Raw genomic sequence first — 18,293 nt, 5'->3', positions numbered from 1 at the left:
CAAGTTTCTCACCTTTAGTACCATCCTTGGATTATAAGTTTTCATTTGACACCTCATTTGTCATTCTAGCTGGTATAATGACGAAGGAGTTGTGTTCACGGACAGACAGACAGACGGACGTGGATAATTCAAAGTTTTCACATTTTTCCAAAATTGGGTGAAAACAATACTAAACATTAATGTTTACCTGTTACAGTTATTTACTATCTGTTTCTATGTTTGTATGATCTCTCGCCCTCTGGCAAATAGTTCAGTTTATACATTTTTTTTCTATTTTTTATTAGGTGATAGGTATTTAACCAGGAAAGTATAGAAAAAAAGAAACCGTTTGAAACAGTGAAAATAATTTAATAATAATCAACTAACACATTCTGTGCCTTAAAACCATATAACATTAATAACCCTTATCACCAGATTCTGAATTAAAAGCTATAAACATCCATCTCCTTTCAATATTGGCGCCGATTCCTACCAATTCCTGTTTGAAGATTGAAGGAAATCTGCACATGAGATTCTCAATTTCCGCAGGCCTGAGATTCGCTTCGATTTTACTGACGTATGACCATATATAATCTAAACCAGCTCCGAACGGATGGACGTTGAGAAATGTCGAGATTATTCCCACCAATCGAACGTCGTTTTCGGAAAAACCGTGCAAGCTTTCCAAAGGACTCTCCTCCACGCTTCCAGAATCGCACTGCTCATTGTCGCTACTGTCAATGACTACGACATCTTTGTCATTTAACTGACGACCCTTCTCGACTTTCAGCTTCAACTGGAGCTCTTTAACCCGGGCCTCTTCTTCACTCTGTTTCTTTTTGGCATCGATTAATTGTTGCTGCATTCCTTGTAAGGTTTGCTGTAACATCTTAAACTGTTTGTCTTTTTCCTCCATAGTTTTTTTGTGGTCAGATTTGATTACTTCGACCTGAAAGATAGAAGAAATATTTAAGCTGATTCAGTCTTTCTATACAAAACATTAAATTATTGGTGCTAATAGAAGTGTAGGAATTGTAATATAAAAATAAATTTAAATCTCGTGAGTGAAGTAAAGTATCTTCATACTAATAGACTAATAATAGGGCTTTTCATCGATTGTCATTTGTTTCGAGCTTCTGTCATGTGTCACATAATATTAATATAGCTACGTCATACGTCTTTGGTTTGTATCATTGGTAGATACCAATAACGTATGACGTAGATATATTAATATTATGTGACACATGACAGAAGCTCGAAACAAATGACTGTGAATGAAAAGCCCTATAGAGAGTAATACTAATCATCATCAATGGAACTACAGCCCTATAAAAGAGCCTCGACCTTCCCAGGTAATAATTACGCCAGTCAGTTCTATCCATTGCCAACTGTTGCCAACATTTTTATGACGATTTTTCTACCATTCTCATCTATTCGATCCTACAGGGTAATACTAATAGGGGTAATATTAGACTCGAGGCTTACTACTTGGAATCAGCAGATAGAACGAATTACCAAGATAGCGGTAAGTACGTTAATGGTGGCCAGACGTACTCATGGAAAAATGTGGGGTTCAAGACCAGGCATATTATATTGATTTATAACATGGTGGTTAAACCCACAATTACATATTCATCAGATATGGTGGCCAAAGGTGCAGCAAAAAAGTGCCGTCATGAATGAAATAACAGAATCGGCGCCTTTTTTCCTTGTCCTTCCATAAACGTATACATAAAAGACGACCCATCATTTTGAATATGTATATTATGGGCCGGCGTAGCGCAGGTGGTAGTGTGCTTGCCTCGCATGCCGGTTGTCCGGAGTTCAAATCCTACCGCCGGCAAGAACAACTAGACATTTTTAAAATGTCTATAGGCCCCAGGTCGACTCAGCCTGAATAAAATGAGTACCTTGGGTAAAACCAGGGGTAATAATAGGCGGTTGAAGCATAGCACTGGCCCTGTTACCTTCCTTGTATACCGTTGGCCCTAGATATAGCAGACTACCCTGCTATACTCCCAAAGCCGCGTGCGGTATAAAACGGGAGACTATTATTATTATATTAAAGAGATAACACCAAAGTAGACGTTTATAAAACTGCACTGTTACAATGAGTTTCGGAACTGGTAGATTTTGTCCATAGTCAAATTCAATAACAAGGCAACTGTCAGTTTTACTTCTTTCTATCAGATTCCTTCTCATTGCTATTTGTCGCTTTACTTTCACATTGTGAAGGCGACAGGAAATTGCACAGGCATCGTTAGGATTAATAGATAGTTTTTGTTTACATTCTGTGCAGAAATCACATACCTACGTCTGTTTTGGGATTGTTGAAACTGTATGAACGCAGTGACTTAAAATACTGAAAGTATGTCTTGTTGTATTTCATCTTTAGATTTGTGCATGTCTTTTCTTTATAGTATTGTACAAAAAGCTCATACAGCTTTTTAAAATTTAATTCGGGATTCTCAAAATATGTTAGTTCGGATTTGTGTTGGGAATAATGAATTTTCTTAAACGGAATAGTTTCCAAATGCTCTTTAAGCAAGTCATGAATGTTGGGAGCCAATTTGTGGGGTCTGTTGGCATGTGTCCCTCGCTTTTCTGTAAATGAATCCCCCTCAATTACCTTCTTTTGTACTACACGAATGCGCTTCACAGATAATTGAAAAAAGTTTTTGGATCATGGTCCGACATGTTTTTATTCTGTCACCCTGTTAAGACACGAAATATTCCCATGTATACGCTCGTAAAACTTTTGGATTATTCTTGAGTCGTTTACGGTCCACATTAAGTTTTTTCATACACTGAGCCAACAAAGAGTCTTGTTGAGGCTTTGCTTGTAAATAAAAGTGTTGAAATAAATGTGTTTGATCATCGACACTTAAACGGGTAAAAAATTTGTCCAGGCAGCATTTTATGATTAACTGAAATGACTTAGCTGCAACATCGCGACCTGCCGAGGTGACGTATATTTTACCTGATTGCTTTTTACCTTTTCTTTTTTCTCGCGTCACATTAATCTTCTTACATCTTGTCAGTTTTTGTCTAACTACCTCTTCGTCAGAATACATTTTTAAAGCTCAATAAACACACTTACGTTAACGACAAGCAAACGGACGCGAACACAAATTTGTTAAAATGGTATTCTCCTTTTCATGAACATTTTTCAGTGCGTCACAAATTATAGAAAAAAAGGTAAGTCCGTGATAATACATATTTATGACATTTATTCTAACGTGACATTTTAGTTAAATCTGACAGTTGTCAAATTTTATTTTCAATTTGGAATAAAACCAAATCAATTGTGTCTATTGCATTTATAAAATGGTATTTTCTTTCATTTGTATAGTCTTATAAATTGTACAGATTATATTGATAATATTATTATTTTATTTAATAAATAATTCTTTTTTGATTATGGCGCCATCTATCGACAACTAGAATAATCACCGAACTAGAATAATTACCGAAGTATTCCCAGACGTGCCTTTTTTTCTGTCACATACAATTTAATGCGTTAGAGAGAAATCGAAAAACTGTGACGCACTGAAAGATGATCATGAGAAAAAGAATAGTTAAATGTTTTGTTTATCGAATGACATAGGCTTGAGACATTGTTGCCAAACTTGGCCGAAATGAACTTTACATCATGGCGGATCGATTTAAACGATCTGCGGAAAAACGGCCCATAGGCTTATGGGCCCTTTTTCCGGGGATGGCCTCATTTGGTTACCTTTTAACTGCATGTTGCATGCATATTTTAACCATTTTTTAGTGCATATTATAATCCAGTCTCTAATCATGACATAGGTAGCATAATAAATTAAACTAGGTATGCCGAATGGATGATGATTTTTGACCATATGTGGACATTTGCCCACGAGAGGGATGTGGAAGAGGAGACTTGGCTTAAACTTCAGTATTTTAGGCAGAAATTTCAGTGTGCAAGAGAAATTGAGCGCTTTCGAAAAGAAGCGAATCAATATATACACAGATAGCCAAGCAGCCATGGGGGCTCTCATAAGCCCTAATGTGGACTGTAAGCTAGTGTGGAAAAACTGACACGAACTCAACAGACCGTTGGAACATACACCGGTGGAACGGTGTTACACTGGTATGGATTCCAGGTCGAGAATATATGGCAATGGAAGAGCTGATGCACTTGCAAGAGCATCACCTACAAAATACTTCGGTCCAGAGTCGTCCGCGACCTGACAAAAGCCTGGATCCGAAGCTAACACAACTCACACTGGGAAAATATACCTGGTCAAATACATGGCAAGATATATATTGGACGGCCATTTACCAATAGGGCTGAAGTACTGGGGAAAACAAGCAGGAATCAGCTCAGAGTCATAAGAGGCTTCGTAACTGGAGATGCGCCAGTTAAGGGAAACCTACACACAATGGGACTGCTTCATGGGGACTTGAGCTGCAGACTCTGTAGAAGAGAACCTGAAACAGCCAACCGTACCTGAATCGCAGGCGGCAAGCACTTTTTGGAGACAACGAAGTGACTTCAGATATATATGGCACGCATCCCTTAGACCTGTATAAGCTAGAATAGGGTCCCAGAATCCTGGAATGGGTATCATAAAGGAATGCAAGGTATACAATAAGCCATTTGGCTGAAGTACAATGTAAAATGTATAAAAATAAGACAACATCTAAGCTAATATATATCACCGAAACCAGGCTATTGCCGGAAGCAAATTAACATTTAGGGGAAATAAAAATGTTTATGACAAAACTCGAGAAGAGATATACACACACCGGCAAAATTAGCCGAACACGTTAAAAATGGGACATGCTTGATGTCTCGTATTTCATAAACCAGTGGTCCGATTTGAGTGATTATTTTAGTATGTTTATAGCCTTATTATTTAAGAATATCGTTGTAATAATATTGTTGCTAGACAGGTAATTACCATTTTATACCGGGTGTACCAATCATACTGTGTTTTTTTCTTAAAGTTTGGAACACCCTGTGGAATATTCTAGCATATGTAAAATATTAGAATTAATACTCGATTGTAGACTTAGGCTTGCTTAACATTTTCCTTTTCGATTCATTTACTTATGTGAGATAATAAAAAAGTTATGTGCGTTAACAACTATCCATGTTTTTCATCAATAAATCCTCATAGTAGGGGAGGAAAGTATACTAAATTTGCAGTTACTCGAGCGTGATGGGGACCTATTGGATTGTGAAGAGTATGTGCTAAAATCAGAAAAAGGTTAGGTTAAGTTTTCCATAAAGTGGGGGACTTTTCATTTTTTAATTTAATTTTCCATTTGTAATAATCATTTTTCTCCGATTAGAGCGCTATCTATCCATAATTCGAAAAAATATGTCGAATAAAAGTTGCTTATTTTTACGTAAAGCATCCAAATCTGCAATAAAAATTGGGGGCTCCTATTTAAGATTTTAAATTAAATCCCCCACCCCACCTCCGTGCGGGGCTCGTGACACCCCACGGAGAGGGGTGGGGGGTAAATTAAAAATTATAAATACGAACCCTGCGATATTTTGCGAAATGAACATCAGATCGTAAAACCACAAAATACACCTATTCAATATTTTTCAAAAATCTACCGAATGGCACCAAACACGACCCCCCACGGAGGTGGGGTGGGGGTTACATTAAAATATTAAATAGGAGCCCCCAATTTTTATTGCAGATTTGGATCCTTGACGTAAAAATAAGCAACTTTTATTCGCAACATTTTTTCCTATTATGGATAAATGGCGCTATAATCGAAAAAAACGATTGGTGGAAATGGAAAACTAAATTGAAAAATGGAGAGTCCCACACTTTATGGAAAACTTAACTTAACTTTTTTTGGTTGTACCACAAATTGCAAATTTAGCATACTTTTCTCCCCTACTATGAGGATTTATTGATAAAAAACATGGCTAGTTGTTAAAGCCCATAACTTTTTTGTTTTCCAACATAGGCAAATCAATCAAAAAAGAAAATGTTAAGAAAGCCTAAGGCTATAATTGAGTTTTAATTTCAATATTTTATATATGCTAGAACATTCCACAGGGTGTTCCAAACTTTAAGAAAAAAACACAGTATTATTGTTACACCCGGTATAAAATGATATTTAGCTGTCTAGCAACAATATTATTACAACGATATTCTTAAATAATAAGGCTATAACATACTAAAAGAATCACTCAAATCGGACTACTGGTTTAGGAAATTCGTGACATCAAACATGTCCCATTTTTAAGGTGTTCGGCTAATTTTGCCGGTGTGTGTAGTTAAAAAACAGAAAGATTGATATTACTAAATTTGATATATGTGGAAAATTTTAATAGCAATTAAAAACAATATTCACCTCGTTTTTATATGCTTCAATCTGACACTTCAAACTATCATTCTCCTCCCTATATAAGATGTCGTCACTGGATACATCAGTCTTTTGTTTTTTCTTGATAGGTTCATCGTCATCTGATACATCCATTTCGTCATCGTCTTTCTCTCTGGGTCCTTCTTCAAGTTGAATATTTTTTATTTCCTGCAAATACGAAACGGAATCAGATCGGGGTCTATGCGTGGCCCTATAGTGACCAAACTACATGTTACGATAATAATTATTACACACTGAGCTGCAGTTGGATTTTGTTTTGTTTTTAAACAACGAAGTTCTTGTCGATTATTTTTGATAAAACTTGAACTGATCGTCAAAACCGATTAGTACTAGATAACGTACTTAATGTACTAAAATGTCATCGGTATATCTAACACTACTTGTAGTTTAGTTTCAACGAAAAAACTCATACAAAAAGTTTTTCCCGTAAAAGCTGCAACTGTTTTCTCTTAAAAATATTTTTAAGTAAAGAGCCTATAATTATTTTCTTTTTCCTGGTGAATAAAGTCTGCTATTAATTATTCTTAAGGCGTTATTCTCCCTTCCTTTCATTATGTGCCCGACTAGCCCGAGTTTTTCATGGTTTATCAATGTTTCTCTACGTCTATTTTATACTTTTGGTGCTATTATTTTCTTTATGTTTTCTTATTTTAGTTTTGACACTTAGTTTTTGTTTTAATTTTTTTATTACTAGCAGTGATACAAGAGATATATCGTTGACACTGTTATTCTGAGTGAAAATATTTTTCTTTCGGTAGGTTCTAATGATAAGAATCTAAAGTGATTAATCTGATATAATCTGAAATATATTTTCCAGAATTGAATCGGTGTTAACGATCAGATTGCAATGAGCTTATGCCGCTCAATTTATCGAAAAAGTTATCAATGAGGTCGTGTTCCGACAGTATTAAATTTTTTTTAATTAGACTATTGTTTCTTTTAAATAATTTACTTAATTAATTGTTAAAGATATATACAAGTTCACCAAGAACCCTGGAATAAGTTAATTACTTTAGGCGTTATAGAAAATAAAATCGTGAGACACTTAAATCAGACAGAAAAAGATGTGACTAAACTGAACGTCATCAAAGAAGACCGATGGATAAACCACTACAAAGCACTCTGGTAAGAACACTAAGCAGTTAGCATTATTACCCATATTTAGAAGACAATAGCGAGATCGAAAAAATTGACAAAATAGAGGCAGTAGAAGTGTAGGAAGAAAACAAGTTTCTTGAATTAAAAACATTCGGAATGGGCCCAGATATCAAATGCAGGACAATTACTTCATGTTGCAGAAGATCGCAGAATTCTGGTATGGCACGCGAAGAAGAAGAAGAAGCGAAATCGAAGAAGTCTACGAAATAACAATGGATGAACTACAAACCACAGCTGAACATGTAAATATATAGATTTTGATCGCCTTTCAGCATCATATAGATTCTGATCTTTGGACTATCCACCACTTAATCTCAAATTTTCAAGCAAATCGATCCATTCTGTAAAAATTGCGAGGTGAAAAGCTTCGGTTCCTGGGCTAACCGGAATGGGAAAGAAAAAGTCTTAACATTAACGCAAGCTTTCTCAATCACTTAAGTGTCGCAGATGACCGTTGCTTGGATAAATATTGAAGAGCTGGAAAAGCTGAACTCTGACGTAACAACGGAACAAATTGATAGTCTTAAGTGGAAATGGGCCGGACATGCAGTCAGACATAACATGGACAATCAGAGTAATAAAAGGTAGACCACTTGTGACAGACTACCACTAATATGGGTGGATCCTTTTACAACAAACATTACACAGCAAAGTATGAAAAAGAAGGGAAGGGAACAAGTTTTGTAATAGAGAGAGTAATAAGAAGAAAAACTAATTCAGTTCTCGAGATATATTATGATGTGTGATGTGTTTATAAAAATTCTAAAAACGCAAATTATGAAGATTAAAGATTAGGTTGACATGTTTTAAGACATACAATACATTAATATCTGGATGCTTTGCTATGAAAAATAATAGCAGATGACATAGTCGTGATGTGGCATCTGCCATTTTGTAAGTAGTCCATGTGGTGAGACCGCTCCCGTCTGGAAAAATTTCTGATTCGGTTTCTTTGTAGATTCCTATTCAAAAATGTCCCCTTTAAACAAATCTGAAGGGTGCCGGGCGGAATTTTTGGGCAGAAATTGTTTAAACAATTTTTTTAAACAAATACAAAAGATCACGTTTTTTTGCTCTAGAACATATATTTTTAAGTTTTGTGGGTCATTCTAAACAAGAAAGGTATCTTGTAAATTTTCTCAAAAATTGATAGTTTTCGAGTTATAGGCGATTTAAAATCTGAAAAATGCGAAAATACGCATTTTCGAGGCCTAAAAACTCATATTTAAATTAGTATTTTTGAGGTTGCCAGATATTTAAATTGAAGTTTAAACATTCAGCTTTAAGATTCTGAAGAGTGATTGTGTCTAACCTTAATTTAAAGCGTTGTTTTTTAATTGTTAAATATGCATGTCCATCCGATTTTTTTGCCGGTGCGGCGCGCTCTATTTCAAAAATCTCCAATTTTCATCCGAAAGATATTTTTTCTAGATTCTTTGGGATATTCTAAATAAAATAAGTTTCTTGACATTTTTCTCAAAAGTTAACAGTTTTAAAGTTATAAGCGATTTAAAATCCGAAAATGCGTTTTTTGGCATTTTTGGATTTTAAATCGCTTATAACATTAAAACTATTAACTTTTGAGAAAAATGTCAAGAAACTTATTTTATTTAGAATATCCCAAAGAATCTAGAAAAATATTTTTCGGAGGAAAATAGGAGATTTTTGAAATAGAACGCGCCGCACCAGCAAAAAAATCGGATAAACTCTTCAGAATCTTGAAGCGAAATGTTTAATCTTCAATTTAAGTATCTGGCAACCTCAAAAATACTAATTTAAATATGAGTTTTTAAGCCTCGAAAATGCGTATTTTCGCATTTTTTAGATTTTAAATCGCCTATAACTCGAAAACTATGAATCTTTAAGAAAAATTACAAGATACCTTTCTTATTTAGAATGGCCCAAAAAACCTAAAAATATATGTCCCAGGGCAAAAAAGCTTATTCTTTTGTATTTGTTTAAAAAAATTGTTTAAACAATTTCTGCCCAAAAATTCCGCCCGGCACCCTTCAGATTTGTTTAAAGGGGACATTTTTGAATAGGAATCCACAAAGAAACCGAATCACAAATTTTTTTCAGACGGGAGCGGTTTCACCACATGGACTAAAGGGACCTGAGAAACAACCTTATCGGTATACATCATTTTTACAGGCAATACCAATAATCAACAAAAAGCATTCCTAGCTTTACACAGCGTTAAATTAATTAATATTTAAAAATGCTGTAACTTGTTCGATAAATTAATGAAAAAAGCCAATTAAATTGAGAAATTTTGTATAGCATCCGTATTGTTGATTGCTATGTTATACATATCCTTTATGATCGCCTATAAATCGTGCAGATGGTCGAGATGGCATCTTCAGGCTGACTGACTGTATACCGTTCAACTTACCTGTCCTTACCTTTTCGTGTTTGTCAAAGATCGTTTTATATTTTTGAATTTATGTGAACCGAAATATAGCAGATAGTGAATATTAATGCTAAAAATTATTCTAAGTACTAATATCTAGACATGCAAAAACCTTGGACTATCAAAGAACAAGACGTGGACTGTGAGATGTGCAGCAGTTAAAAATGTGTGCTGGCACACTTTTTTACGTTTTGACAGTTATTTTATCTACAAAAAATATATTCAAGCGTTCTTTTTAAGTAACTGCTGATCCACCACTGGCATTTTGTGGTATGAATAAAAACGGAGTATAAACTCCAAGTATGTTCTCATGAGTATGAGCATAAAGCATAAGTTTATACTCCATTTCATATGAATAAAAATATTTTTATGTGATGAGTTTCTACTCACCGTACATAAGAGTAGATATTACCACGTGGGGTATGTACTCCAAAATTTGGAGTATAAACTATATTCTCATTTTTATTCATACGAGCCATTATCTTTCTTAAAAATAGTCAGTCCAGAGTTAGAACAAAACTTTACTTTCGTAGATGACAAATTTATTCTAGCGCTACACGATAATAATGAAGAAGGAGCTGCAAGTTGACATGAACGCAAGACATTGATATCATAGCAGGAAGAAAGGCGAACCTGGTTCAATCGTTCACGGCATCGAAAGCAGCAGCAAATGGAATGGGACTACACGTTAACACTAATAAAACTAAGTATATAAAGGACACAACTAATAATCAAGTAGCCAAACTTGAAGATCTAACGGTTGGAACATATACTTTCGAAAGAGTAAGAGAGTTCGTATATCTAGACTCACAAATCAAGCAGAGTAATACAGTAACTGCAGAAATTAACAGACGTATGTCTCGCAAATAGAGTGTACTATGGATTAAAGAAACTTTTAACATCAAACATAGTCACAAAAAGAACAAAAATATTGATATACAGAACTCTAATCAAGCCCGTGCTCACTTATGCGTCAGAAACGTGGACGATAACAAAAAGTGATGAAGAACGGTTAAGCTGTTTGGAACGTAAAATTCTCAGACATATTTATAAAGGCGTGTAGGAAAACGGATTATGGCGTAGATACTATAATTTTGAGCTTTACCGCCTTTATAATGAGCCCAGTATTGGTAGATCTATAAAAATAAACAGGCTGCGGTGGCTAGGCCACTTAAAGAGAATGAATGAGGTAGAGCCGTCGAGACACATTTATAGCCAGAGACCGGATGGAGTGAGGAGAAGAGGGACTTGCGAGTGTTAGGAGTGCGAAATTGGAAAACCAAGGCGAAGGATAAAAAGGAATGGGCTGATTCTGGAACAGGTAAAGACCCACCATGGGTTGTAGAGACAATGATGATGATGATGATCAGCTGCAAGTTGCAAAAGTCACTAAATAAAATTCATTTGGAACCCAAAAAGCATGCAAAAAAGTTTGCCACTCCTACGTCCGGGCTTCCCTCAAAGCCCCTTATCGTAGGGGAAAAACGGAAAACATTAACTTGCCAAGAATCTATGCCCCGTAGAAAATAATATTTCAAACAAGAAATACAGCTGAGATGATTTTGAACAAAAATGTTTTTTTGTGTAAATGAACCGTTTTATCAGAGACAACGCTTGAAGAATTTGACGATTTTGAATGACAGTTACGCACGCGAAATCAGTTTTTTAAATAGAATTTGTATCAATTACACGGTACAAATTTCATATCTTTTTATACGCCAGTCAATGGGAGCAAGAATAGGATATTACCTCCGAATTCTATCCTACTGCATGGATTTTAATGAAATTTTGTAAATAGCCTCTACTTATCTCCTAATTCAAAGTCTACCCTATGCCGATGTCTGCTTTTATCTTGGGGGTGGTGCCCACCTTTTCTCAGGTATGAAATTTTTTTTAGTTAAAATAACCACGGAATTCGCTAGAGAACCTAATTCTAAGTAAAAACTGTTCTATAATTTTTTTTGAAAACTCAATACTTTTTGAGTTATTCGTGGTTGAAAATTGGCCATTTTCATTGAAACATACCACCTTTTCGAACGGTTTTTCGCAAATATCTTAAAAACTATGCATTTAACTAAAAAAACTATATAAAACATTTTTGTAGGTTATAAAAAAACAAATGAGACGCTCGCTTTCACAAATCTTCCACTTATAATACAAAAAGAGATATGGTAGGTGAAAAGAGTTTGTTTTTTTGGTACATGCCCAAATTGGTGTATTCAACTTGAAAACAGAGAAACGGTCGATTTTAGGTGTATAATGCTATCAATACCTTTTGTAGTGCTTGAAAAGACCTTTAAAATGAGCAATATTAAAGATCCATTTCATTTAAACTAAGCGATATATGCTGCAAACAAAATTGATAACTAATGTATTTTAAGAAAAAATGATAAGTAATTTTAACCCCCATCCACCAGAATGTAAATGAGAATGTTTTCCTTCTACAATACCTTTTATTATAGTGATATTTCTATGTTTAAAAAGTTGGACGGGTTTAAAATGAATGGTTTAAAAAAAATAAGATCAAATTATATAGCCCATTTTTAGATTTTCTTAAAAATATTCCTTTTTCTCCATGTAACTTAAAAATTATAACAGATACAGTAATGAAAAATAAAAACCCTACATTTTTGTGTGGTATCTTTTTTTCGAATCTCTTATCATTTTCGAGTTACATGGAGAAAAAGAAGATTTTCAAGAAAATTTAAAATTGCGCTGCATAATTTGATCTTATTTTTTTCAAAAACCGTTTATTTTAAACCAGTCCAAATTTTTGGACATAGAAATAACACTGTAATAAAAAGTATTGTAAAAGCAAAACGATTTATTTTAATTCTGATCGTTAAATATATTTCTCATTTCTTCTTAAAATACATTAGTCATCAATTTTTTGTAGCACATCTCGCTTAGTTTGAATGTAATCGACATTTAGTATTGCTCATTTTAAATGCCTCTTCAAGCACTACACAAGTTATTAGTATCATTATACACCTAAAATCAACCGTTTCTCTGCTATTTCAAGTTGAATACACCGATTTGAGCATGCACAAAAAAACAAACTCTTCTCACCAACAATATCTGTTTTTGTATTATAACTAGAAGATTTATGAAGGAACGAATCTCTTTGTTTTTTTAAAAGGTACAAAAATATTTAGAATGATTTTTTTGTTAGATACATAGTTTTTAAGGTATTCGCAAAAATCCGCCCGAAAAGGTGGCATTTTTCAATGAAAATGGCCAATTTTCAACCACGAATAACTCAAAAAGTATTGAGTTTTCAAAAAATAATTATAGAACAGTTTTTGCTTAGAATTAGGTTCTCTAGCCTCTTCCGTGGCTAAATTTAACGAAAAAATTTTTCACACCCGAAAAGGGGTGGAAACCACCCCCAAGATAAACGCGCACATCGTCATAGGGTAGACTTTGTTTCTTAAGCTATTCCCTACTTACTGTGAAAATATCAAGTAAATCATTGTAGTAGGATGGAATGCGGAGCCAAATACCCTCATTTACTGCCCAATTATCAGAGTGTCCTATCGACAAAGATCAAAATGCATTTTAAAGGTGAAGAGTGCAGCTTTCCTATATGTTTTTTATTTTTTCGCAAATGAAGTAAGACAGTTATTAAATAAATAAACGTTGCACGATTTTTTAAAATTCTTTTCAAATTTCGATTTTAAGTTTTGGAAACGAATATGAGGCATTTGAACTATGACAAAAAAAAACGATGAATTTAAACTCTCACATTACAAACTATTGTCTTTTTCACGATCATTTTTCAGTGGGTAACAAATGATAGGAACAAGGGTAAGTCTGTGATAATACACATTTATGACATTTATTCCAACATGACATTTTAGTTAGATCTGACAGTTGTCACATTTTATTTTCAATTTGGAATAAAAACAAATCAAATGTGTTTCTTGCATTTATAAAATGGTATTTTCTTTGATTTGTATAGTCTTATAAATTATACAGATTATATTTGTAATATTATTATCTAATTAAAAAAAATATTTTTTTATTATGGCGCCATCTATCGACAACTAGAATAAATGTTATAAAAATGTCACCGACGAAATGTAATCACCGACGTGCCTTTTTTTCTGTCACATACAATTTAATGCGTTAGAAAGAAATCGAAAAACTGTGACGCACTGAAAGATGATCATGAGAAAAAGAATATCTCAAGTCACGGTGAATGCTTTTAGATCGTTTGTAATGTGAAAGTTTAAATTCAGCGCTTTTAGGTATATTTCAAATGCCTTATATTTAGTGCCAAAACTCAAAATCGAAATTTCATGTTATAAGTTTTGAACATTAGGCTGTAACAATGGAAATTCCACAGTTACCGGTCAACGGAAGTGATAAATGGTATCGGCCAGTTGGTACACATTTTATTTAAAAAAATGATTTCGCAGAGGTAACTGACATTTTCTGAGAAAACGGTTCATTTTAAACAAAATGTGCTAATAAACATTTTTGTTCAAAACTATCTTACGTACATTTTTTGTTGGAAATATTTTTCTACGGTGTACAGATTCCTGGTAAATCGATGTTTGCATGTTTGGCGTTTTCCTCCTCTACGAGGGGAGATTTAGGGGAGAGCCCGGGGGTATGAGTGGCAAACTATTTGCATTTCTTTAGGGTAGCAAAATTGACATTCTCAGCAAAATTCAGCTTTTTCGGCATTTTCATTGAGAGTGAAAGAAACAGATCGAAGAAAGATGTTATAGCTGAAAAATCATACGTGAGTGGAAATATAGAAGAAGGAATCACAAGAAGAAACAAATTACAAGACCAGTAGCAGTATGAGTATATGTATGGTATTGACTGTGGGAATGTGAGAAAGCCGGCAATATAAATATCATCAAGATGCTCCTTGGTACTGACCTAGTGACCTCTTTCGGAACTTGGGCATGGAGACGATAAAATAATCAAAAAAACATCAGAGACTTTTTAGGCATCTGAATATTAACGCAATTCAACTCCTCGATACTATGAAAGATCGAAGAATATAAAATACACGCGAGAAAAATATGACTGGACGAATCTAATAACTTTTCAAAGGAAAAAACATAGTACGGAATAAAACAGAATTAAATTGATATAATTCTGTTTTAAACTGATTTATTTAAATTGATACCCAGCAGTGGACCATAGATCATATTCCAAAAATATATCAATTTGAATTTGTAAAATAAAATAACTACTTTTACACAAACATCAAACGGTTTAGCTTTGATCTGCTCTCAACACAAACATCTAATTTGAATTTTATTGACGTTCATAGTATACAGGGTGCTCTATTAATCTGTATTTTATTTTTATATCAGATTGTAGATTTCAAAGAGGTCGTTTAGCCTCTTACACCTATCCACTCTGTCTTTTGTGTACCCTATATCTATAATTTTGCTCATAAAATCTGTATATTTATTATCAATTTTGAAGTTTGGTTTGTTCAGGTTGTGTCCAGTATGTCCATTTTACAGATATTATATTTGAGTGAGTAGTTTCTAATGAGAACATCTGTTATTACTATCCGAGTTCTAAGAGTATTTTGCATACCGAGTAGAAAATTATAACCTTTTTGTTTGCCTAGTTCTGTAGACTGCACTTTCTTATTGTCGGATATCTTTCACTATGAGGCATTTTGGAATAACGCAAAATGTCTTTGAATAAATGGAGTGCTAGCTCTGTTTTCAGCAAGACTGTCAGCAAAATGTTTACCAACAATTCCTTCATGTCCTAGCATCCATAATAAAGTTATTTTGTTTTGTTTCAACAGATGCTTAAATTACTAAAAAAAATTAAGTTTTCAATCTAATAGCACATAAAACAACATCCAAAAATGTTATTCTACATCCTACCAGACTGAAAACAATGGGAACCTTCTCTGTTAACACCTACGAGGCTTCTACAATTTGCAAGCCATAACGGATGCTGAGACTAAGGAAGATGAGGGAATTTTACAATTTATAATACACGTCCCCTCTGCTCAGCGCGGTAAAGTTCCAACGAGAATGGTTCCCTTCGTACTCCAATCAGAGCAAACATGTAAATCAAAAATGAATAACCATTTTCAATTTCGTCAAAATTCAAATTCCCTAATCTTTCTAGTCTCAGCATCCGTTATGGCTTGCAAATTGTAGAAGCCTCGGCGGTGTTACCAGAGAAGGTTCCCATTGTTTTCAGTCTGGTAGGATGTAGAAAATAACATTTTTGGATGTTGTTTTATGTGCTATTAGATTGAAAATTTAATTTTTTGCTAGCAGTTGCCGCTAGGGCATCCCTGCCATTTCGTGCGTTGCAATGCGTGACTGCACGCCGGGGTTTGTCCTAGTTGGGTCAGAGAGAGAGCAGCATATGTGCCTTCTGATGAGAGACTAATAAGTTTCGAAACCGGTAGAGGTGCTTGCTGCACTCTCTGATTAACTGGAATAATGGTGCGGCTGTAGCTTCGTGTTGCAACGAAATTAAAAATGGTTATTCATTTTTGGCTTAAATTACTATTTGCGGTTTCAATCGGATCCGCAACTTGTAGACTTCAGAGTTTTTAGACAACTAGTTTGTCGTTTTTCGTTTCTTATTATCCTTATCATCTATATTCTATATCTATATCCTAGTAAATTAAAAAACTTAATTTCTGTTTTTCAGCCTCTGAAATACGTTGAGCAACCTGTATAACTATATTTTTGTGTCAAACACGGTTCGACAAATATAGGGGCGATTCTATTTCAAACCACTCAATTTTGGATCCAAAAAATTCTTGGATCTCCAATTTGTCTGAAACTTGGTGTATAGCTTCTGCGTAACAATAAAATAATGCCTGGCTGCACCAACATATATTAAGCTCAAGACGTACCTTAAGCTTAAATATAAACGTAAATCCTTATGCTGAAGCCACACTAGCGTATAATGATGTTAATTATCGCATTATTTGACATATTTCTAATGCAAATAATGTGATAATTAACGGTACTAGACGCTAGTGTAGCCTCAGCATTGAAGTATAAGCTCGGCTTAGCTAAGCTGGAGCTTAAGATATGCATTATAGAGTCTTATATAGAGTCTTAGATCAATTTTCAGCTTTCCACAATGGAGTGCCACGTGGAGTGCTTAGAGATAAGAATTAAAAATTGTGGTGGAACGTAAGTGAGACTTAAAGCCGCTCTATCTACAAGTTGAGCTGGGCTAAGCTGGAGCTTAAAATTTGTTGGTGCAACCAGGTATTAAGCCCGAACAGTGTTTTTTTAGTGTGTAAAATATAATTTTTAGCGATTTTACAGTGATTTGGTATTTATTTAAATAAATTTGTATATTTTATCATAAAGTATCAATGGAAAAAATAATGTTTTAACAGAAGGGACTAAAAAATGAAAGTTATTTTGATGTTTTCTATCAAATTTTAGTGTAGAAAACGTTAAACTGCCATTTTCTACATTTTCCTCAAAAACAGGATTTTAGGTGGTTAATGCCTGGTTGCAACAACATATCTTAGGCTTAAGACGTGTCCTAAGCTCAGATTACAAAACATATGCGTGGCGCCATTGAGTCTTAGAACAATTTTCAGCTTGCCACACGGATTTCATCTTAAACTTCGTCTCAGTTAAGACGTGTTTATATGATTCTAAAATTATAGTGCAACATAAGTGAGACTTAAGGCGACCCTTTCTATAAGCTGAGCTGGGCTATGCTGGAGCTTAAGATTTGTTGGTGCAACCAGGCATAAAAGAATTTTTATATTTTAACAATAAAAAAAAGCTATATACAAGAATATCAGCTTGACTTGTGTGCCGAGCTGTCCACAATTTTATTTTTCTAATCTTTTAGGGCTTAGGGGGATCGATAATAGGGTAAATTTAAAATCGCGAATGAATTCTGCCGTTGCGTTAGCCGCCCTCTTAATTTTAAAGGAGAACCGTTATTCGCTCAATATCTCCGCCATTTTTAACTTTTCGACAAAAAACGCGAAGACGGAAATTATTGAAAATATGAGTTTCTATAATTATTTCTTTTATCACAAATTTTTTTTGTGCGGTCGATATTTTCCGAGTTTATTGTACTCACAGTAGACGCCTATACTTCTGACTCTGATATTATTGCATGTAACTTTTTTTATTGTAAAAATATAAAAATTCTTTTAACCACTTTGTATTTTGGCTATCTGTGGGCAAATTTTCAGCCAAATCCAAGGATATGCATTTTGGGAACTAAGGAAAATGTAAAAAATTGCGTTTTAACGTTTTCTACACTAAAATTTGAGTCCCTTATATTGAAACATTATTTTTTCCATTGATACTTTGTGATAAAATATACAAATTTATTTAAATAAATACCAAATCACTTCCAAATCGCTAAA

The 18,293-nt window shown here is 34.2% G+C and overlaps 1 protein-coding gene across 3 annotated transcripts in view; it reads right to left on the bottom strand.

Annotated features, from left to right (window-relative positions):
- Window positions 1–327: 327 nt before the first annotated feature.
- The window catches only part of LOC126883282 (ecto-NOX disulfide-thiol exchanger 2), a 60,579-nt gene continuing 42,613 nt past the window's right edge, over window positions 328–18,293 (bottom strand). For all 3 annotated transcript variants that reach the window (XM_050648625.1, XM_050648638.1, XM_050648633.1), the window contains 2 exons: window positions 6,331–6,510; window positions 328–928 (listed from right to left, as the gene is read on the bottom strand). In XM_050648625.1, the coding sequence (XP_050504582.1) occupies window positions 395–928; window positions 6,331–6,510 (714 nt within the window). In that variant the 3' untranslated portion in view covers window positions 328–394. The remainder of the gene's footprint in view (window positions 929–6,330; window positions 6,511–18,293) is intronic.

The sequence above is a fragment of the Diabrotica virgifera genome, chromosome 1 (assembly GCF_917563875.1).
Source record: "Diabrotica virgifera virgifera chromosome 1, PGI_DIABVI_V3a".
In the NCBI taxonomy this organism is placed as follows: domain Eukaryota; kingdom Metazoa; phylum Arthropoda; class Insecta; order Coleoptera; family Chrysomelidae; genus Diabrotica; species Diabrotica virgifera.
Note: the sequence above shows the minus strand (reverse complement) of the source record. Positions and strands in the feature narration are given on the sequence as shown.